This window comes from Poecile atricapillus, chromosome 9 (genome assembly GCF_030490865.1).
Source record: "Poecile atricapillus isolate bPoeAtr1 chromosome 9, bPoeAtr1.hap1, whole genome shotgun sequence".
In the NCBI taxonomy this organism is placed as follows: domain Eukaryota; kingdom Metazoa; phylum Chordata; class Aves; order Passeriformes; family Paridae; genus Poecile; species Poecile atricapillus.
In genome coordinates, this window is record NC_081257.1 from 12,309,521 (window position 1) to 12,331,468 (window position 21,948).

The 21,948-nt window shown below is 48.6% G+C and overlaps 2 protein-coding genes across 5 annotated transcripts in view; one reads left to right on the forward strand and one right to left on the reverse strand.

The window, feature by feature from the left end:
• The window catches only part of FLNB (filamin B), a 71,318-nt gene extending 69,036 nt beyond the window's left edge, over positions 1–2,282 (forward strand). For all 4 annotated transcript variants that reach the window (XM_058844689.1, XM_058844690.1, XM_058844691.1 and 1 more), the window contains one exon: positions 486–2,282. In XM_058844689.1, the coding sequence (XP_058700672.1) occupies positions 486–673 (188 nt within the window). In that variant the 3' untranslated portion in view covers positions 674–2,282. The remainder of the gene's footprint in view (positions 1–485) is intronic.
• Positions 2,283–10,850: 8,568 nt separating this feature from the next.
• On the reverse strand, positions 10,851–17,032 carry DNASE1L3 (deoxyribonuclease 1 like 3). Its single transcript, XM_058845452.1, has 8 exons — positions 16,816–17,032; positions 15,298–15,386; positions 14,606–14,698; positions 14,205–14,317; positions 13,613–13,725; positions 12,542–12,699; positions 11,606–11,702; positions 10,851–11,370 (listed from the first exon to the last, which is right to left on the reverse strand). Exons 1-8 carry the CDS (start codon positions 16,951–16,953, stop codon positions 11,254–11,256), a joined length of 918 nt encoding a protein of 305 aa, XP_058701435.1. The 5' UTR covers positions 16,954–17,032; the 3' UTR covers positions 10,851–11,253.
• Between the last annotated feature and the right edge of the window lie 4,916 nt (positions 17,033–21,948).

Below are 21,948 nucleotides of genomic sequence, written 5' to 3' on the forward strand. Positions count from 1 at the left end.
GTTATGGCATGAGAACAAACAGGTTGCTGAACTTAAGCAGCCCTTGTGGTGCATTGTAGCATGTAATGAATGCACAGTGTTTCTGTAACCTTTTGATGCTCATCATCATCATCTGGGAGCTCTATGGTGGGTGGATTACAGGCCAGCTGTGTCCACTGGCTCCTGCTATTAACTTCTGGTGAAGTACTTGTAAAGCAATACCAACTTGTTTTCACAAGCAGCATTGTTGGCTCCTGTGCTCTACTTAGATAATGGTAACCTGTCAGGTCTGGCAAACAGCACAGATAAACCCTTGCCTCTTATGAGGTTGAAAGCTTTTCAATATAAAATTCCTTCTTATACCAAATTAATCTGAGATACGGCTCAGCTACTACTCTGTGAATTAAAGTAACAAAACCCACGTGTTACAGAGAGAATGTGTTATGGTACAACCACGCTGCCTTGTTTAAGCTCAGGGATGTTAACAGTTGTTTGTTTTGCTGTAGGTTCCAACATGCTGTTAGTTGGCGTCCACGGACCTACAATACCCTGCGAAGAGGTGTCCATCAAGCATTTGGGCAGCCATCAGTACAATGTCACCTACGTTGTTAAGGAAAGGGGGGACTATGTCCTGGCAGTGAAGTGGGGTGACGAGCACATTCCTGGCAGTCCCTTCCACGTCACTGTTCCATAAAGGCGCTGTCGGGGCTCTGCGTTCGCAGTTCAGATGTAGGGTTGTACTGGGTGCAGTCGTGTTGCAAAATGCAGTTTCTAGATACACACGGCTCACATTGCAATAGTCAGACATAAACTCTGTAACTGTTTTTACAAGCATTTCACTTCTATCCTACTTACCAACCTAATGTCAATTTATTTAATATCTCCTCAAATTGTACCTTTGTAGTACTGTCCGGGTCACTGTTAATGTTTGGAGAATCATGTGGATGACTAGACACTAATTTCCCTTGCGGATGTTACAGACTTTAGATGTTAATTGAAAACTGGAATTTGTCTTTGTAATTGGGTATCTTAACTACTGATTTTATTTGACTGGAGACTTTACATTTTAGTTATGGAATATGACTTGGGCTGTCCCCAGTTCAAATTCTTTTCTGTAAAGAAATGAGGTAAAACTGGTACTATAATAGGTGCCTTTGTATACTTGATCGATTTTAACGCTTAACATTATAAAAAGCTATTATAACTAGCTTTACCACTCAAATTTAAAATGTTTCTGAAGATGCTTTGCTAATGGTTTACATTTAGAAAAAGTTTTATCTTTTATAGCAAACCAAAAGCAGACTGAAAATTACTTCCTGTAAGCTTTCAGCCTTTCTATGTTAACTCTTTGTAACTCTAGAGACAGATAGCTTTTTGGCCATGATGCTAGTAATGCAGTTTTTAACAAGCTTGGGATGCTGGTGATGTTTCTGTAACTTTACAGGTAACCCACTCCCCCCAAACTCTTTGATTTAAGAACAACCCCTGGGTTGGGTTAATAAAGCCCCTGAATTTGCCCAGCCAGGCATGGCTGTCACCTGGGTGACCCAGAGTCGCTGCAGTCCAGAGCACCACGGTGTGTTGAGAAGATGACCAGTGGTTTCCCTGGAGGCTGCAGGGCAGGCCAGTGGCTGAGATGGGGCAAAGAAGCCATCCTGGGAATGGGACCCAGATCTGCAGTGGGACACAGGGAGGGTCTGTGAAGTTACCAGTAATAGCAATACCAATAATAGCAGTATCAAGGAACAAACCCCTCTTTGGTGCAAGGTGTTTTATTGTATCTCAGTCCAAGGATATGCCTGAAGCAAACTCACGTCTCCTGAAATCCCCTTTGTGCTGCAACAGGCGTTGCTGCTGAGGATTAGGGAGTGGAAACTTCTTTGTAACTTGTCTGTTTGTCCCAGATTACTCCATACTACTTCCCAGGTGCATATCTGAATTGCTGTCAGCTGCTGGGGCTTTAGTAAACTCTCCTGATGAGCTCAAACTCTGCAATTTGGAGAAAGTAGGATTTGTTGAAAACCTGTTGATGTGTCAGTGTCCCTTGGGAGAAGTTCATGCTTACGGTTCTGTAATTATGTGTGGATGTACTACTCTCCAGCACAGTTACTGGGAAAAAAAAGGAAGGTTGGGTTTTTTTTTTACTGTGCTTTTTTTGTGCCTTAATGGGAAATGCTCACTACATTGTAAACTAGAAAGTAAAAATAAAATAAACTGGAATAAAATGCAGGATTGTAAAATTGTATCTTATAACTTATTAAATAGAAATGTTTGCTTCATTAAAATATGCATGTTAAAAACAACATCTCATTCTTTTCATATGTAGTCAGTAAAGTTCAGACTGAAACTATACCACACAGCATCTTCAGGCAGACGAAATAGCCCATGAGCTGTGCCATGGTAGCCATGAAAATTTGGCAGAACCTCAACATTGTTAATTTTTTCCTGTGAAACCTTTTTTTTTCTTCTTTAAAACAAAATGGCAGAAGTTGAAGCCGTATGGCTTAAACGTGCAGGGTGCAGTGGGCACAGCGTGGATGGAGCATTACCTGGCTGTGCTGCTTTGCCCCTGTGCAGAGCCCAGGCACGGGGGCAGTGCTGTGGCTCCAGAGCTGCCATCTGGGCTGTGATCCCGGAGCACTCCCCCTGCTCCCCCCGGGATCCCTGGGGTTGTTTGCAGAAGGTGTCTCCCTGCACCTGGGGCCAGCACCTCCAGGCACAGCCATGGAAACCAGCAGATGTTTTCCCAAACACTCCTGCTGAAAGCCCCGGTGAAACCTGAGATGCAGTGGCTGCCAAGGACTTTCCTGACCCAGCCTTATCAGATTATTTCCTTTTTATAGTTAACTTGTTTTATTAGCCTTGTGGTAGGTACATCAGCGTTAGCCTCCTGTGCAATGTTTTTAAACAAAACAAAGCTGGATACAGCTGTTGGTGTGAGTGAACCTTGAGAGCATCTCACCTGTGTCACTCCTATGTCCCTTGCACCCTGTCTGGCTGCCTCTTGCCTGGTGCCCCTTGTGGTTTAATGGCACCAGCTGAAATCAGCAGGAGTTGTCTGTGAAGTTGATGGAGCCTGGTTGCTGCTGTGGCTGGAGTTAGCTCTGGTAAAAACTGAGCTCTGCTTCAAGTGACCAGCTTTGCCTGGCCTGCACACTGATAGCTGTGGAGTGGCCACAAAAATGACCTTGCTATGGATAGAAGCATCCAGGGGTGGTGATGAGAAGAGCTTGGCAGGGTTGATTTTGGGGACAACAACATTCATCTAGTTCCAGCAGCTCTGCCAGCTGAGGACTGACTGTGTTGGGCACAGATCAGTGCTTTGAGGGACATTCTGCTCTTATTCTGGCATCTTGACAAAGGTTTCTAAGTGCAGTGGCTACCTTAGCAGGCAGCTGTGGGGCTTGGGGTGTCGTGTACGGGTTACTGGTGTCCCAGTGCCTCCTGCTGGGCAGACTTGCAATAGTTCAAGATGCGCTTTGAATCGTCCATATAGAAAGAGGACTGGCATCAGTTTTTTGCCTTTAGGTGTGGAAGTGCTTTTCTACCAATTTGGATGAACTTAAGTTCTTTTTCTTTGCTCGTAGTCTCTCTCCTTGGTGGTGGTTTGTAGTAGGATTTGGCCAGCTAGTACCTGTGAGTCCCACTGGGAACTTTTTCATGCTTCCTCAGCTGGCCCAAGCTGTCCTGTGAGTGCTGCACTAGACCTGGCAGTGCCCTGGTGGCCAGCTGGAGCCCTGTCTGCTGCTGACCAGTGAGCCAGGGCAGCCCCAAGGCAGGGCACTGCCCATGGGAACGCATGCTGGCACATCTGGGGGGGGTCACTGGGTATTTTGGTGGGTGGTGGAAGGTAAGCCCCTGCAGCACAGCAGTTCCCATGGGATGGTAACTCCAGAGCCTTCCAGCCCCCTGCCTGCTATTGGTGGGATGCGTTTGTACATCTCAATGGGCAAAGAGAAGGGGTCTTTGAACATGGTGTTCTGGAGCTCCTCTCAACCCATACACTCAGCCTGTCCTTCTCATCCTGCAGCCCAAGTCTGCCCTGTAGCTGTCCCTGGCAGTGGGCTGTGCTTGTTCCTGTTGTACCTCGGGATCTCACTTGTTGCCCACTGGCCTTCTCCTTTGGTTTGGGGAGCTGTTGGAGTTCCCTCTTCTGACCCCTCTGGCTGTCCACAGCCTTGTCTCTGTTTCTGATGGCCATCTCTGTAGCCAGCATGGCAAATACCTCATGTACTGGGGTGTTGCTCAAAACTGAGAATTGCATTTCACCTTGTGCACCTGTGAGTATCTCTAATAAATTAAATATATGCATTTAAATTATTTTAGTTACTTTAACTGTTTTAAATATTTAGCAGTATTTAAATTATTTTAAATATACTATATATTTTAATAATTCAAATTGTTTAATCTTTACATAATTAACCTTTACTGTAGATGTTTATATAATTAATCCTTGAATCACGTTGTGGTCAGGGGAGACGGGGAGATGACACGACATCATCTTCTTGCTGCAGAGAGATGTTAATAGCATGCACAGCTCTTATAGAGGCCATATACACTGACATTCACATCAGGAATTGGCTCTCTGTAGCCAAACTCCTTCCAGGCTCACAGACCAGCGCATTCTCCATCATATATATATATATGGGGGGGTGTATATATGTAAAGGTGTTCCAGTATACTTAATGGTTTTTTTTTTGTCCATGTTGCTGCAGGGGTCAGTCTCCAGGCCTGAGCCTTACAGAGCACTTTGTGTGTCCAAGCTGGATCTCCCTGCACCTCCAAAAAGCCCTGACCTGCTCTGGCTCAGTCTGGGTGCTGGGGCTGTTGCTCAGCAGGGCTCTGGGTTTGGTCAGATTATGCAAACCCTGTAATTACCTTTCTCTCTAATTGTCTGTTGAAAGTGAGATTGGGAACTCTCAGAAAAAAAAAGAAAGCAGAAACTTCTTTTTTCCTTTACTCACTTGTAGCTTCTGCATTTATTTGTTTTAAACTTATTTGATCCTTTTTTCTAATTATTTTTTTTACTCCACATTGAAATATACTTGCAGTGCAGACAATGCACCTTTTTCACCTGAAAAAAACCATAATAAACTGTGTATAAATCACATGGAAAAGCCTATCCAAGGTGGTTACAGACATCACTTGACAGAAATAGGGATGGAGTTGCATGAGACTTAATTCAGGGAATGGCACAATGCTTTTTTACAGTGTTTTTCATTTGTTTGAGGAAAGGCTTTTTCCAAACCATTTGTCACTATGACAGCTGGCTGTGCCATGCTCTCCCATAAACCAAATGAAACTGGTTGCCCAGTTTGTCCTCTACCAGGTCAGGGACAGCTCTGGCACCCAAGGAATGGGGCCTTGCAAAGCTGCTGGCAGCATCTCCAGTTGTTTATCTGTGCTTTGTGCCAGCTGGTTTAGAGAATCTTCTTTTTCTAATTTTTTTTTCCTTATTTATTACGTCTTCTGTCCACATCCAGAGTAGCAGAAAGGAGTGTTTGGAATTTTGCTGCTGACAGCAGCGGTGCAGAACATGCACCAGAGCACCCAGCCTTGCTGGGACTAAACCCCCTGAGTACCTGAACATTTCAGCATCAAACTCCTCTAAACAAATGTTTATTTTTAAAAGTAATTTTTCCTTGTAGAACAGTAACTTAGAGATGTTCCCATCCCAGGTGCCATATCTTCACAGCTCAATCCAAGCTGGAAAAGCAGCAGTGAGGGCTACAGCACTTTTTCCTCCACAGCCTTCTGTAATGGTTAATATGCTCAGGTCCCTTTCACTGAAGGTTATCAAAACAGCCCTGCTGCCAGCCCCACCCCTTGTGTGGGGCTGTTTCCCCAGGGCCTCCTGAGAAAAGGCTTTTAAATGGCTTTTCAGAATTTCTCAGACTTTCAGAGTTAATTTTCGTAGTTGGGGATTTATATTGCATGCTTAGAAGAAATGTTGTCACTAAATCAGTTGGATTTATAGCTCCTGTCGCTGTTAATTTGACTGAGATTTAAAGCACATTCTTTAAATGACATGAGTGAAAGGCTAGTATATGTGATTTTTAAAAAAAATTATTAGGAAAATATGATCTAGCAGGACCAAGAGGTATGTTTGACAGCTCTTTCCTGTGCTGAGCTGCCTTTCTGCAGGACCTTAGTACTGCAAATATTTACATCCCTGCTGAGCTGGAAGTCTGAGTCCTTTGGGCCCCATGGAGGAGCTGGCCTTGCCAGGGTGGGTATTTCCTTCTGACAGTGATGTCCAGCTAGGGTGTTTTGTTTGGGGGGTGGGATTTTGCATCTGGCTTCCCCAAAAGTGGCTGGGGTCAGGCTCTCCTCCCAGCAGAGAGGCACAGAAAGTCTTCATACCTCAATGCCAGCATTTGCAGAGCTTTTCAGGGAAGGTTTTGTTACTTTGCCAATATGGAAATTAATTCTTATAAATCTGTCTTCTCTCTACCAGAAAATTGCCCCTGCAAACACTGACAGCTGAGACTCTATATTTAAAATGGCACACAAAGTATTTAACCTTGTTTTTCACACTGGCTGGAAAACCAGCCTGCAGAGAAAGGGCACTTGTGGTTTTATACCAGGTGAGAGTGCAGAGGTTGTGTCCCTGAAACCCCAGGATGATGGAGAGGGCTAAACCCAGCTCAGGGAGGTTAAGGTTGGATATTAGGAAAAGTTTTTTCACCCAGAGGGTAGATGAGCACAGGACCAGGCTCCCCAGGGAAGTGGTCATTGCCCCAAGCTTGCCACAGTTCACAAACCTTTGGACAGTGCTCTCAGGCACATGATGTGAATTTTGGGGTTGCTGTGTGCAGGGTCAGGAGTTGGATTTAATTATTTTTGTGGGTCTCTTTCAACTCAGGATATTCTATGATTCTGTGGTTGCAGAAAGAGCCTCTGATCCAAATTGATTGCAGTTTTCCCTGGCACTGGAAAAGGGGTCGGTGGCATTTGTTACAGAGAGGGGATGGTGGTCTTGGTGCCAAAACAGCCTCACTTCTTTCCCAAAACCAGGTACAAACCAAACCAAAGAGCAGAAGCACAGTCACTGGAAGACCTCCCAAGGGGTTGGACAGGCAGGAATGGCTGTGGTCAGCAGGCCAGCAGCCCTTGTGCTCCTGGTGCAGGTATGGCAGGGACACCAAGGGGTCCCAGGGGTGGATGTGCTCTGTAAGCTGCCACATTTCCCAGTTAAATAACTGTGGGCAATGAAAAACCAGACCTCAAGCCAGCAAAGTGCTCCCTTTTTATTGCAAAACTCCTTTAGGAACAGAGTGGGCCCAGGGACTCCTTGGGGTCAGCCCTGGGCTGTCTGCAGTGAATGAAGAGGTGTGTGTGGAATGGGGTGATGCAGATCCATGAGCTCCCAGCTGAGGAGGTGCCATTCCTTTTCCTGGCCGAGGCTGAGTTTGCTGCGGGCTCCGGCTGTGAATTGCAGGGGAGTTCCGCAGCTGGGGAGTTCGGGGATGCCGCTAGAGGGGGAGCTGACAATGGCTCGTGTGTGCCCGGCCCGGCTGGAGCCCTGCCGCAGGGAAAACGCGCTGCCCTGGGCAGGGAGCTGGGGGAGCTTGCGGGTGCTTTTAACGGCCCCCAGATGGAGAGGGGGAAGTGATTTTTAAATTTGTTTTTCTTTTGACTAGAGGTAAGCAAGAGAAAGATGAGTGCTGCCCTCACCTCCTCCTCTCCATCTCCTGCGCTTGCTGGGAGCAAAGGGAGAGAGCGAGAAAGGCAGAAGGAGCACTGAGCCCTGGGCTGCAGGGGCGCTGAAGGAAGCTCCCTGGAGGGCCCCATGAGCACTCCTGCCCCAGGAAGCCCCTGCTGCACTCCTGGGCAGTTTCCGTGGCAGATGTTTGCTCAGTGAGTGGCCAGCTCCAGCCTGGGCACGAGTGCTTCCCACAATCCTTCCAGAGGGAGCCATGAAACAGCCAAGCTTGGACCAGCTTCTGCTATCACACTGGTAGGCTCTTTGATTTTCCTGCCTTTGGTTTTGCTGTCAGTGCTACCAGCCCTGCTGTGTGACAGCACAACACAGCCCTTCTGGAGGCTGCAGCTCAGCTGCTTGCTGCACATCTGTATGTGACCAAACATCTGGACATGTGTCCATCTGGCCTGGGGCACAAGTTTTATGAGGAGTAGTCAGCTACTGGGCAGGTGGGGGTGTTTAGCAGGAGAAAAGGAGGCCCAGGGGGGACCAGATCATTCTACAACACCTGACAGGAGAGTGTAGCCAGGTGGGGGTTGCTCTTTTCTCCCAGGTAGCAAGCGACAGGATGAGGAAACAGCCCCAAGATGCACTAGGGGAGGTTTAGATTGGATATTAGGTGCAGACCCCAAAAGAAGAAGCCAGGTGGGTCCCTGTGGCTCCCTGTATCAGCTCTCCTGTGTCCTCATTGCTGCCAGTAGCTCAAAAGAGGCAAAAGGAGGTAGGCAGAGCCTTGCCCCAGGCCAAAGGGTCTCTCACTGTGGCACAAGCAGAGAGGTGTCAGGGCTGGGGCTCAGTGGGGAGCAGTGCCAAGGCCAGGACGAGGACATGAGCCCTCTTCAGGTGAAGGTGCAGATGGACAAACCTACCCAGCACAGATAACTGAGGCTGTAGAGAAGAGGCAGCCCTGCTTTGGGCTGCTGCTGTGGGTTCCTGGGGGTTTCCCTGCCAGGAGACTTACACCCCCAGAGCAGTAAAAACCTTCCTTGTGTGGGTTTCTGTGAGGTGGAGGGCAGAGAGACCTCCTGTAGGCTGGGGAGGGTCTCTGGGTCTGTGGGAAGTGAGGATGATGCCTCCAGTACCATGCACTGGAGAAGGGCTTCCCAAGGACCCCAACCTGAGGGATTGAGGGTCTTGGCACTTTTTGTTCAGCTGAACCCTCTCTGCTCTGTGCTCTCGCCTGAACAGGGCTGCTGGGGAGAAAATACTTTCCTGCTTCTGAAGAGCCTCTTTGTTTCTCTCCCAGCCACAATCTGAGATCTGGCTTGCATGAGACAAAGTCTCTCCAGGAATTTTGGATTCCCAGTGAAAAACTTCTGTTTGATCATAAATAAAGCTCAAGAAGCCTTATTCATCAAAAAGAGAAACTTTGTTCTGGCTGCAGAATATATTGAGGCTCCTGCAGGCTGGAACAACTTAAAATCCCCTTTGCAGTTGGGACGGCTGGGTATTGATCCCCAGGGGGGAAAATCTAGAGACGACATGAACTGTGAAGTATTTTAGGATGTAATTATAATATTGTCCAATGAATATCTAGAGAGACAGACTGTGCTGACAGTAGGAGTTTGGGACACCTCCCAGCCCTTATCAAACATGCAATGTGAGTGCAGATGCTGTCTCTCTGCTATGAATCCCACAGCTCTCCATGGAGGAGCATCATTTTGCATCTCTCAAGATGTGCCCTTCTTCCCCAAGGTTTGAGTGCTGAGCAGGACTCCATTTGATATGGGATATCCCTGGGTCAGTGGGAGTCAGCTGTCGTGGCTGCATCCCCTCTCAATTTCTTGTGCATCCCCAGCCAACTCGTGGTGTGAGAGACAGAAAATGCCTTGACTCTGTGTAAGTGCTGCACAGCAGCAACAAAAACATCCTCGTGTTATCAACACAGTTTTCAGCACAAATCCAAGACACAGCTCCTGTGAAGAGAATTCACTCTGTCCCAGCCAAACCCAGCACACTGCTCTGGATCGACAGCCACTGACATCACTCCCCTGGCTGCTCTCTGGCCACATCTCTTATTTTCAAGTGCTGGATAAAGGGCTATAGGAAATATTGCAAATAAGGATAAATATTTCCAGTAAAAACTAGCTGTAATTACATATTTTTTCATGACTGAATGTGCCCATTATTGTTTTTCTGGAGGATGATTTCTTTCTCTGTGCACTGCTCCTTTCTGAAAGCCAGGAGACAGAAAGTGCTTACATAGAAGGAAGATGTGAGGCCAGAGACTCAGACTGATTTCAGCCTTCACATGAACCATCACTGATGTCAGCCATGCAGTGGCATCTCTATAAAAATCCCAATATAAATGTTCTAAATCAGGCTTTTTTCTTTGTGTTGACTGCAGTGTAAGTGAGGGAGCATACAAAATGCTGTATAATTTCAAGTTTAATTGCTACTAGAAGTTGGAGGATTTGTTGTCTGCCTTACACAACTCCCTGGGATAATTTTCTCCTGACTGAGTCTCTTTCCTCAAGTTCTTCTCCTTGAACAGTGTGTTTCACAAAGACCAAACTGTTTTCCTCCCCACAAAGCCTCCCTCACTCACCTGCCCTCCCTGCCCCTTCAGCAGGCAACCTGGGGTGCATTGATGAAGGGAGATGAACGTTTGTCTTTACTAACAGTTGGATTATTCCCACTCTGCCATCTGTGTGACAGGGTTTGGTTTGCACTAAATACAGCCTGTGGGCTGAGCTAGGAAAACAGATTGCTGCGCCATTACATTAAATAATCATCATTAAAGTCTGCTTCATCAGAGGACTTTGGGCTGCCATGGAGATTTTTTTTGGAGGGGAGGATGCAGTTCACTTCCATGTCAGAATGCTGAAATCAGATTTTGATGTGAATTTTATGACACTTTTTGGCAGCAGTATCACCTGGGATCCCTAGGACATCTCACCTGAGGTCTGCAGGTGGGCAGGGCTGAGAACTATCAGCTTCCTGCTGCCCTGAGCTGGGGCAGTGCAGAAAAGGGGCTCTCACTGCCTGACCCTCTGTCTTTTCTTTCTGTCTTTCCCAAATCCCTGGATGCTGTGACCAATTTAAACCCCTCACTGAGAAATACATTAAATTCAGCAGTATTCTACATTGTAAACCACCAGGTACAGCCTCATGTCCCTGCTGGTTGCAGCTCTGAAGGATAAACACACACACACACACACACACATGATGCTAAAAAAGGTCCTTTTAATCCTTCTGCCCTGCAGAGGAATGGCAGAGCTCCAGAGCCCCTGGGAACATGTGGAGCTCCCTGCCCTTCAGGTGATGCAGGTAAAGCACACAGAAGTGTTTTAGCCCTGCAGTAGCTCCTTACATTTGTGACCAGCATAGTAAGTACAGTGTGCTGCTTCTAGCTGATTTGTTTCTCTATACAATGAAGGAAAAACAGTGTGAAGGTTTAATTCACCTTCTCACTCAAAATATTTGAACTTTAACAGAATATTTGGTGATTTTTACCCACCAAATATTGCACTTGCTGTGAGTATTTCTACACCACTCTTACACAAGATCTGTTGGCATCTGTGTATTTCCATGCCATGTAGGAGGACTCAGCATGCTCATGATCTCAATCAGTGGCTCTTCTTTGGTCTCCTCTTCCTTGAAAACTTTGATCTCAGCCAGTTGAAAAAGCCACCTTTTGCTTTTAACTCGAATTCTACCGGGAAGTGGTCACTCACTCCCAGCGCCTGCAAGACACCAGCACAGAGGGTTGGGAGGCACCCACACTGTCTCCAAGCCTGTCTGGATGTGCAGTGCTTAGATGTGGGGAGGTGGCATGTGAGCATTGCACCAGTTTGGGAGAGATGGCCACCAGTGACCTGGTTTTACAGCAGGTCTCTGTCCAGCACTGCCGGGATGCTGCTGGCTCCGAGCTCCCATGTCAGCCCTTCCCCAGTTCTGAAGAGGCTGTGCTGTGCCTACCTGCTCCTGGGTCATCTGAAATTCCTCCTGGAAATCAAAGATGTTGACAGAGTGTGGCACCACAGCCTGGATGAGCTTCTGTCCACTGACCACAATCCTGCAAGGAGCAAGGGAATGGGGTGCTGTGATGGGGTGCCCAAAGTGTGGCAGCCACACTGCACTGAGCTGGTGGCCAGAGAGATAAAGTCACACCTGTGTGTGGTTTGTCCTTACCCATGGACTGCCCCCCCAGAGATGTCAGCTCCTTTAGGTGCCTCCTTGGCAGCGAGGCACATAAATACCTTGGTGTGCGTTGGCCTTGGAAGCCAACATTAAATTACTTCTGTCTAAACCCACCCAACAGTGCTGCAAATTTCAAAGCCCGGCTTTGGATAAAAAAATCACAGGATAACAACTGGAGAATCAGAGAAATCCTGCTAAGACCCAGAAACTTGTCCTCCAAGAGGGCCCTGGGCTCTGATAGCCGACGTGTTCTTGTTCCTGCCGAGGAACTGCAGTGGCAGCATCACTTGCCACGTGTCCAGGGCAAGGTGAGGTTCCCCTCCCCGAGCAGAACCTCGCTGTGCATTTGTCAATCCAAATTACAAACATAAGAGCAAAAGCCATGGTGCGAGGCTGGCATGGAGAAGGCAGCAGCACCTCCTGCCAGGTGTCTGCAGGGCTCCCTGCAGATGAGAAGTGCTGCTGGCTGTCCTGTCACCTGTCCCCACCTGAGCCACAGCCATGGTTGGTTCTGTGTAAATCCCACCCAGATTGGTCTGCAAAGGGCTTTGAGCTCCTGACTAGAAGCATTTGGATCACATTTCTCCGCAACACTGTTTTATCTGTGATGGCCTCATATACATTTGTTTCCTCTGATGGTCACTGACACTTTTTGATACAATTTTTCTCTCGGAGAGTCATAACCAGTGGGTGGTTTGGCAGAGAGCCCTTTACCTGTCATAAGGGCATCTGGTGCTGTTCTTCACTGTTGTGTCATTTTTGTCACCAATTAGCCAGAGGAATTCGGAGTAAGTCCTCAGACGGATGTTCTTCCACTGCTTTTGGGGAACATAGCTGCACCCAGCATTGAAGTCCCCCATGAAGATGAAGTTCTGGAAAGTAGGAGGGTTTCCAAATGTAATCATGAGGACAGCTTGTAGGAGACCCTTTCTGGGGACGGTGTGAGACACGGCAAAGACCTCTATAAGCGAGTTAGGTGTTAGATGTTTATTTCAGGGTGTGGGATAGAGAGAGAGAGGGAGCCTGCTATGAGCCAGCAGATAGAGCTCAAAGCGGGCTCAGAGAGAGCAATACAAAATAGGGTAAGATACAAATACATGAGTTCAAGACTTAAGATTGCTAAGAAATAGAGTAACAGAACAGAACAGAAGTGAGAGAGCTGGGAAAAAGAGGCCGAGCTCTCCTATACAACCATTTATATAACCTACACCTTTGAATATTCTATTCCTTTACTAACCAATCTTTCTAAGTATACTAATACAGTAACGTTTGTATACAACCTATAGAAAACACTATTTTTGCATATTTTTAGTTATCTCAGGGTCTTTCAGACCTTTCCTTACAAGGCTAGGAAGAGGGGTCTCAGCTTGGTTTTATTGCAGGAAAGAATGTGTTCTGGCATACCAGCCCGGTTTCTTTGAATTATTCAAACTGTGCTATCATTTGTATTTCTTCCTTAGCCTTTCTGGCTACAGAGTCATATTTATAATTTCTTTCTAATTCTACCTTCCCAACACAGCTTTTCAAAAGAAGACCAATGAGGATTTTTATGGATGCAGTAGGGCTTCTCCTTTCTGCTGGGCACATCAGGGCATGCTGATAATAGTTTTATTAGGTGATCAAGATTACTGTATAAAATGTGGAGAGCTCAATGAAAATACACCAAAGAAATACTCAAAACCTGCGGGGGGGCATTATCAGTGGGTTTTCAGTTCTGAATAATGAATAACTTGGCCAGTGACTCAGTACCAAAGCCCTGTTAGTGACACAGATGTGGCAACCAACCTCGATTTTCCAGCGCTGTTTGACATCTAAATAGACATCATAGAGCTCATCAATCTCCCGCACTGCTGTGTCTGGTTTGGTGTGCAGAGGGATAATAGCAAACTCACTGACAGCTTCAAAACATGGCAAAAGAACAGAAAAATGTAATGGTTAAACAAAGAATGAGTCACAAAGAAACAGGGATTGACTTGTAAGCAAGGGGTCTTTTTTCTGAGGAAGAAACAGCTTCTGTTCTGTCTGTAGGCCAGGGTGATCTCTGTGGTTGCACAGTGACCCTCCCCAGGCACTCAGCTGGAGCTGTGTCACTGCAGACAAATCCTGACCCAGTACCCACACAGTCACTGCTCCCAGCAGCACGGAATGCACCCACCAACCCACTGCCCAGGGCAACAGCAGAGGCTTTCCCAGCAGGGATGTGCAGGGCTGTGGGATTTCCCAGAGGCAGCAGGCCTGAAGGGAAAATGCTGCTCTTGGAAGGAAAAGCAGTGTGGGGTCTGGATGCAGCCTCTCGAGCCTCTGACATGCCTGGGTGCCGCCAGTGTGGCTGTGCTGGCTCACAGAGGGACAATGGCTCATTCCTGAAATACCTCACCGGTTTTGGGAGACTGCAGCCAGATGGCAAAGGGCTCTCTGGAGAAGACATCCTCATCCCCAGGCTGTGTGTCAGGGTACTGGTAGGTTTGTTTCACCGATACCAGATTTTGCCTGCAGCAGAATGAACAGGACAGGGGGATGTCACACTCGTGGCTCACTGGGACATGTCTGACATTGACTCCATGCTCTGGCCTGGACCCCAGGCCACGGGCTGGGATGGATGCAGACACACTGCTGTCTGTGCTGGGATGGTCCCCACGTCCAGCCCAACCCACCTGCACAGCCTGCACCTCCCTGGCTCCCTCACAGCAAAGCCACCACCGTGTCCAGCCCATCTCCAGGAGCTGTGCCCCAGAGGGCAGGGGGAGCTTGGCTTGTTGGCAAAGGGGGTTCACCCACCTGTAGAGGAAGGCATACTGCTCCTTGTAGCTGTTCCTTCCCAGCCTCTCACTGGCCACGTACCTGTACTCCTCCTTTGGCCCCTTCAGCTGACTGGAAGGAAAGTGATGCTCCTGAGTTTATTTCTGCACTCACAAGGGGCTGAAGCGAGATAATTTTGCCTGTGCCCAGGGGTTTGGGCATTGCCTGCCTGACCTCAGAGGCAGATGGGTACAGACACTAAACCCTTCTGTGAAGCTGGACCCCAGCTCTTCACACCACCCTCTCCCTGCTCATTTCAGCCCCTGTCTCTCCTTCAGCTGGGTATCATGTCCAGCTGAACGCTGCTGTTTCCTCTGGATGTCTGAATTGTCCAGGCAAGCAATCACTAATCTAAAGCAGTTCCGAGCCCTGCAGGAAGGTGGCTGTCCTGCTGCAGCCTGATGCCAGCCCGGTGAGGGCATTTCCCCCTCCTTTTTTATTCCTTCGGGAACTTCTCTGTAGCAAATTGAATTTAACCTGGTAATACTGATTTGAAAATATCTTCTACAGTGGTCTGGAACTGCCTTTGCTCCTGTCCCTCAGCGAGACTGCCAGAGTCTGGTCCTTCCTTGACAGTAGGACGGAGGCCAGATCCTTAGATTTTGTCCCAGTAAAGTGGCACTGAGCAGAGCACAGGCCAATATTTGTCCATTTGCCCATGGCCACCCTACCTGGTGAGCTTCTCCACCAGGAGAGGACAAACACGGTTCTTGCTGTCCTTTATTTCCATCAGCAGCATAATGTCACAGCGGGAAATGATCTGCAAGGGGAAGGAGCAGGAGGAAGTTTGCACACGCCTGGCTTTAGAGGATTAGGAAGGGCTTAGAAAGAAGTGGTTACAGGCATGGGGGAAGTCCTTTGTGAAAGAAGGGACACACAGCCTGGCATCGTGGGAGAGGAGCAGGGGCTGGAACGGAGCTTTTCTGCTTTCAGAGCTGCTGCACGCCCCAGCAGGAACTGGGAGAGGGAACCCGGGAACAGAATAGTTTCAGATTTAGTGAAAAGCTTTGGCACCTGACCCTGAGGAGGAAGTGTGGAGGGGAAGGGGCAGCAAAAGCCCCTCCTGTGAGCCTGGTTCCACCATCAACACCTCTGCTGGGATGATGCCTCTGCCCTGTCCCACTCCTTCCCCACAGGAAGCGTTCACCTGTCTCAGCTTGCTGCAGATTCCTCTGAAGTAGCCCCTGGAGCACAAAGAAACACCCTGTCTGAAAACGGGGTCCTGACACCAGGGGACTGCACACCTCAGGGGGACTGAAGGCTCAGCTCCCACAGCTACTGCTGGGATTCCCCGTGGGAAAGTCCATCTCGAAGCCAACATTCTCAGGGGCTTCCCTCTGCGCCTACTTTCATTGTTCTTTAAACTTTGTGCGTGATTTTTGTCAGGAAAAAAGCCCCTCTTTGCCCCTTGAAACTTCCTCACATTATCTACATGACCCCAAAATTCAGTGTACATTGCCCATGGTGATGAGAGTATGGGACAAATGCTCTGGGAATGCAAAGCCAAGCAAAGCGCTCTTCCCTGCCAGATTGCAATAACAGGAACACAACCCAGCTATAGGTGCCATCCTCTCTGGATTCTGCACACACAGCCACCTCACTGACACCAAGCTCCACGCCCTCCCTCACTGTGGTGTCTTGGAGGGCATTTGCAAAGCTACAAATCTAAAAGGTGGCTCTTTTTAAAACCAGGGTTACCTTCAGCTTTTGCAGAGGCAGCCTGATGGTGAGGGTTTGCTTACAGAAATTGGCAATTGGGTTTTTCAGATTTCTACCAGACTCCAATGTGACAGATATTATTTGCTGTCTTGAGAATAGGTTTAATTAGACAAGAATAATTGAGAATAACTAGCATATAAGGAAGGTAAATAATGTATCGCAAAACAAAGCTTTGTGGATTTAAAATGAAAATTATTCTTGCTGTGCATTGAGGTTTTCCTCCTTTCGTAACTCAATTTCCAAAGGAAACAGCAAATATTTTTTTTTGTTACATTCCCATGAAGGCTAAAGTAACGACATACATTCTATTCAACCACAGGCTGATTTTTACTTCAAGAGTACGATATTTTTTAAATTTTTTTTTTTTTTTACGTGATATTTAACAGTGAAAGGCAAACAAAGTGCAAGCTTGTGCATCTAAGGAACCCTAGGAAGCTCAGTGTCAGTCTCATCCAGGCAAACAAACGTACCTTTACCACAGCATTGATGACTTCAGGTCTGGCTATTTTAGTTTCTCCAAAAGACCTCACATTGAAGGAGCAGATTTTTAGGCTCAGCGATGGGTTGAAATGGAAGAGTGAAAATAAGAAGAAGAGCAGCATCTTCATGGAGCTGGGCAAAATGAGTTGCTGCGAGCGTGCCTGTAAATATGTATGTGTGTGTGTTTATGCATCCGTCCCTCTATGGCTTGTTGGGAGGTCAGGCTGAGCAGTCAGCTGTGTCAATCATGAACAGGAATCACCATTTCCTCCTTCCCCTCACTTCCATCTCCCACAAAGCAGCGTGGAGACTTTGAACTTCTGCCTGAGGGGAAAACAGGCTCTTCTGAGCCAACCTAGGAATCCTGGCAGAGCAGCAGCTCCACCAGAACCCAGCATCCCTCCACACAGGGAGACACCAGCTGAGGACTGCCTGCCACAACTGGGCACCAGCTGGAACCACTCTGGGCTAGACATGGCCATTCCATGCCAGCAGTCAAGACCGGGAGGTGGAGGGGGTGGATGGTGGAAGGGTCTGGGAGGGAGCAGGGAAGAAGATTGGGATTTCTGGAGGGCACCAGAAGCCCATTGGAAGGGACTGCCAGGCAGCCATGGGCAGATACATGATGCCCCAGCACTGCCCCTCAATCTCCTGGCCAAGTGTCCCCAGCACAGGAGTCTTGGTTTGTGCATGTGAGTCTGGCTGCTGCTGTGTGGTGGAAGGGGGCACACGAGTTTGGCTAAAACAACACCTGAGTGAGGATGCTGCAGGTGGGATGGCTTGGTCCCCTGAGGTGGCTTTTGCAGGGGAACTATCCCCCTACCCCCTTAATCCTCCACCATGTGTCAGCCCTCAGCCACAGATATATTTGTTGGCCCTCAATCAAGTTATAAAGGCAGGAGTTCAAGCCAAATGACATCTTTAAGTGTCTTGAATTTTTCTCCCAGTGCTGACAGGGTACTTCCACATCCTCCTTCCTTTCTCCAGGAGCACCCAGGCTGTCTGCCCAAGCAGGTCTAGATCCAGAGGCATCAGGACATGGCTGCCAACGCTGAACCAACTGAACAGGCTCAGAGGGAGACAGCACAAAGCACAGCACCTGGAAGGGCTCCCAAAGACATGGCACAGCTGAAAGCAGCTGGGATCAAGGCTTGCTGGGGAGGCAAGATCTCCAGAGAATGTGCTGCAGGCTTGGAATAGGCACCACAAATCCCTTTTGGCATTACTGGAATTTGGAGCACTGGCTGCCAGCAAGGGACGTGTCACCACATTACCCCAGTGTTTGCCAACCAACAGAGCTACTTGGGGAGTGGGCAGGAGATCCGCCAAAATAACAGGGCTTAGGTGGTGCTTCCTCTAGCCTGTGTCTCCAAGGAGCTGTCCCCAGGCAGGACAGGCTCTGGAAGAAATTAGTAAAGAGAGAGGGGAGGGAAAGTGACAGCCTTGGAGGGGTGTAAATCTCCAGCTTAACCTTGCTAAAAGCACAGCCTGAGCCAAGCGCTTGCAACAGCAGCTGCAGCTTCAGGGTCAGAGTCATCAAAACCCAGAGTTCTCCCCAAAATCAGGCTTGTTTTGGCTACCCTGGCATCAAAAGAGCAAGTGCTTGTTGTGATGCCCATGAAGGCTCTGACCCTGAACCGTGGCTGTCAGTGCTGTGTTTATCTTCAGGGTTCCTGGCTTATCAGTTACCCACTTCTCCTCCACCCCAGGCATTATCAGGGGGATGAACAGCAGCCAGTCGACCTGGGGGTGACACAGGGACCTCATGTTTCTTTCTGCAGCACTTTACTCCCTGTTTACTGCACTTTCTGTGCATGTCCTCTTTGCTCCTTATCAGATCATAAAACAGGCTTGATGTGGGTGCGTGAACACTGACAGTTCAGGGCTGCCCTGCTCTTGCACAAGAGGCTGCTGGTGAAACCAACACACTCTGGGGTTCCTGTCCCCACCTGGAATGATGACAGGTGAGGTACAGTCTCTCCAGCTGAGCAGCACCCATGGAACATTCATTAATAAAACCCCTCCTCAGCCTTTCCCTGATCCCTGGGGGCTAGAGGCAGCTAAGGGGGCTGAGGGGAATGCAGAAGCCAATTTGGGCGGGAGCTCTGAGCAGTGAGTAGGTGCTGCCAGGGCCCTTTGGTGAAGCTTTGCTGATAGTCCTGGGTGCAGAGGGGCTGTGGCTGGTGTGTCACCACCTCTGGAGCAGCAACTCAGCCCTTCTTCTTCCTCCCCCTCCCCAGAAGGCGCTGTGGGATGGATGAGATGTGTCCCTGTGTCACACGCCTGCTTAGGGTGCCCACGGGACAGTGGGGTGTGAGTCCTGCAGCCATCTGCGAGTTTCTCCTCTCCCTTCAGGCACAGCTGCTTCCTTTTGGCTGCAGCCCTGGCTGCCTGTAGGGAACCTACAAAATTGTTTTTGTTGGCAGAGATGGACTGAGAGGATCTCTGAGGTTTCCTGTGCCTCCCTGGGAGCGCTGGAGGGAGACACTGTGGGGTCAGCCCACATCCCCTTCTACTTCGGCAGAGGAAGCTTATTCTGGGCTTGAAGGGCAGCAATGACTCACGGGATGCTCCATGAGGGGGGAGCACCCATGGGGTGCTTGGGGCTTGGCTAAAGCTTCATTTCTTCTCTGTAGGAAAGATGTGGTGTCTGTGTGCTGCTCAGGGGTTTGGCACTGCTGGGGACACCAGTGTTACTGTGCCATTTCAACAAAGGGTGCAAAGGCTCTGCTCTGCCTGAGCCCCAGTCTGTCGAGGTGTCCCTGCTACCCCATTTGACATCCCCATTAGCCTGTTCCCCCAAAGAGGAGATTGGCTCCAGGGAACCAGGGGCAGCATGGGCAGAGGTGATGTTGGGTGTGAGGGGCAATGTGGGGACCAACACCCCCAGGCTGGTGCTCCCCAGGTGCCACCACAGCTCTGATTTCTGGGCAAGAGGCCTCCCCTTCCACGCACCAGGCCTTAAAGTGTCGCACGTTTCTTATTTTTTACCATTTCTACACAAATTACCACTCTGTCAACATCTGCTATGACAGGGGGAGGTCCAGGAAGGGCCAGCCCCAAAGATGCCATCACCATAAAAGTAGATTCCTTTGGGCAAATGAAATTACCTTTGGGCTCTACAACCATCAGGCAGAGTATTTTATCACAGTCTCCTGGACTTGCAAGTTAATAAGTAGCAAAGCACTTGAGCCATTTTGTATTGCTAAAGTTCATAGCAGGGCTGCAGACCATACATGGTCATTTGGGAAGTGGTTTCACTGCCAGTATAATGGCAATAGTTGCCCTGGTGTGACCCTCTGGCATTTCAGTGCAATGCAAGGTAAAAGTATTTGGTGTGAAAGATATATGGAATGCTTTGAATCAAATATTTCATACTGAATTTTTATTTATAATTCTGGAAGGTAAGTGTTTTACATAATTAATTACTGTCAAGGCACAATTCCTTTGATGGTCCAGGACTCTGATAGGGTTTTCTTTTTCAACTAAATATGTAAGCATCGTTCAGCTAGTGGTTTGAAGCATGACAGCCTGCCCACTACAAGGCAGTTCAAGGAAAAATGTTTCATGATGTTTTCAGTTTCTTGAAGGAGGCTGCTGAGCTGGGCTGTAGGAGAGCAGAGGTAATCTGAAATACAGGCTTTGGTGCATGACAACAAGATGAGGCTTTGAAGTTAATCCTCCATAAAGATATTGCAGCCACCAAATAAGGTTTTGTGCCAATAAGTACATCCATATTGTTAGCAGTTAAAGATGTAATTAAAATGCACATAATGTATGCATTAACTTTGAGCAGAGGTAATAAAGTATTATTTAAGGCTGTTATTAGGCAAGTAGGTCTTGCTTTATGATGTTTTAAAAGGCTGGAGCATTGTTGCTGTGTTTGTCCCAGGTTGTGCAATGAAGCCCCTGGAGAGTGACGGGGCAGTTGCTCAAGGTGGTGTCCAGAGGAGTTTTTCACCCCTGAGCTCACCCAGAGCTGCTGTTTCCAAACCAAGGTGAGCCGAGACCTTATCCCTGTGCTGGGGAGTGAATTTTGGTAGCTCTGTACTATTAAAGTGGCACAGCTCAGGGCACAGCAAGGCCTTCCTCACCAGCAGCTCCCACTGCAGGAGCTGGCACCCGCCTGCCCTCCCATGCCCACGGTGCCCTGGGCACTGCTCATGGACCGTGCCACAGGGCCACCACTGTGCCAGTGGCGATAGATGGGCACGAGCCACCCCGGGGAGATGATTCACCCCACCAAGGCAGCGTGCAGCCACTTGTTATGATTGCAAACAGCCTCACCACACACCCTGGGGATCCATCAGCCAGCAGTGGAAAATAACATGGAAACCTTTCACCTAGTGGAGCAACGCTGCTTCTTGGCTTGGTGAGGCAGGAGCTGGAGTATGCCACTGCCATCCTGGACTGAATTCAGCCAGAGCTGCCACCTTCCTATGGAAAACAAGACTGTTTACATAAAAGTCTCGTGTCCTGGTTTCTGGGGTCATGCAACAGCTAATTCCAATTATTTTTAATGGGTTTTTTACCATGTGGTTGCTCTGATTTAGAGACACATTTTGTTTCTCACTGGATCATAAGTCATTGCTGTGGTCATTGTCTGTCCTGCCCACAGGATCAAAGCTGTGCTCCTGTGCTGGTGGGAGCCCAGCTCCTGACTCATTAGGAATGAGTAATTTTCGGCTGAGGACCAGCATAGCTGGCACTGGCTCCGAAGTGCCAGCAGCCTCAGAGGGTGACAGAGGGGTGACTCTGTCCTCACCAGCTGCCACAGCTGTGAGGTGAGCTGTCTGTGGGCTGAGAAAAGAAACAAAACTCATAGGGCAGGTCAGCACAGGCACTGGCTTTTAATTTGGGCCTGCCACATTGCAACCACCCCAAACATGGCCTTTCAGGGTCCTAAAGACCACAGAGCTGCTGGGGCTTCCTTTGAAGCCTGAGGCTCATCTGCTCTCTGTGGGCACAAGGAACCCAGCTGTCCCTGCACTGTCCCCTGCTGTGCCATTGCGAGTGCCTGAGATCTCCTCCACTGTGCTGAGGAGCAGCCCCAGCCCTGGCTGGCAGTGATCACAGTGCTGCAAACCTCCTCCCACAGCAGGGCTGTGACCTGTTGGGCTGTG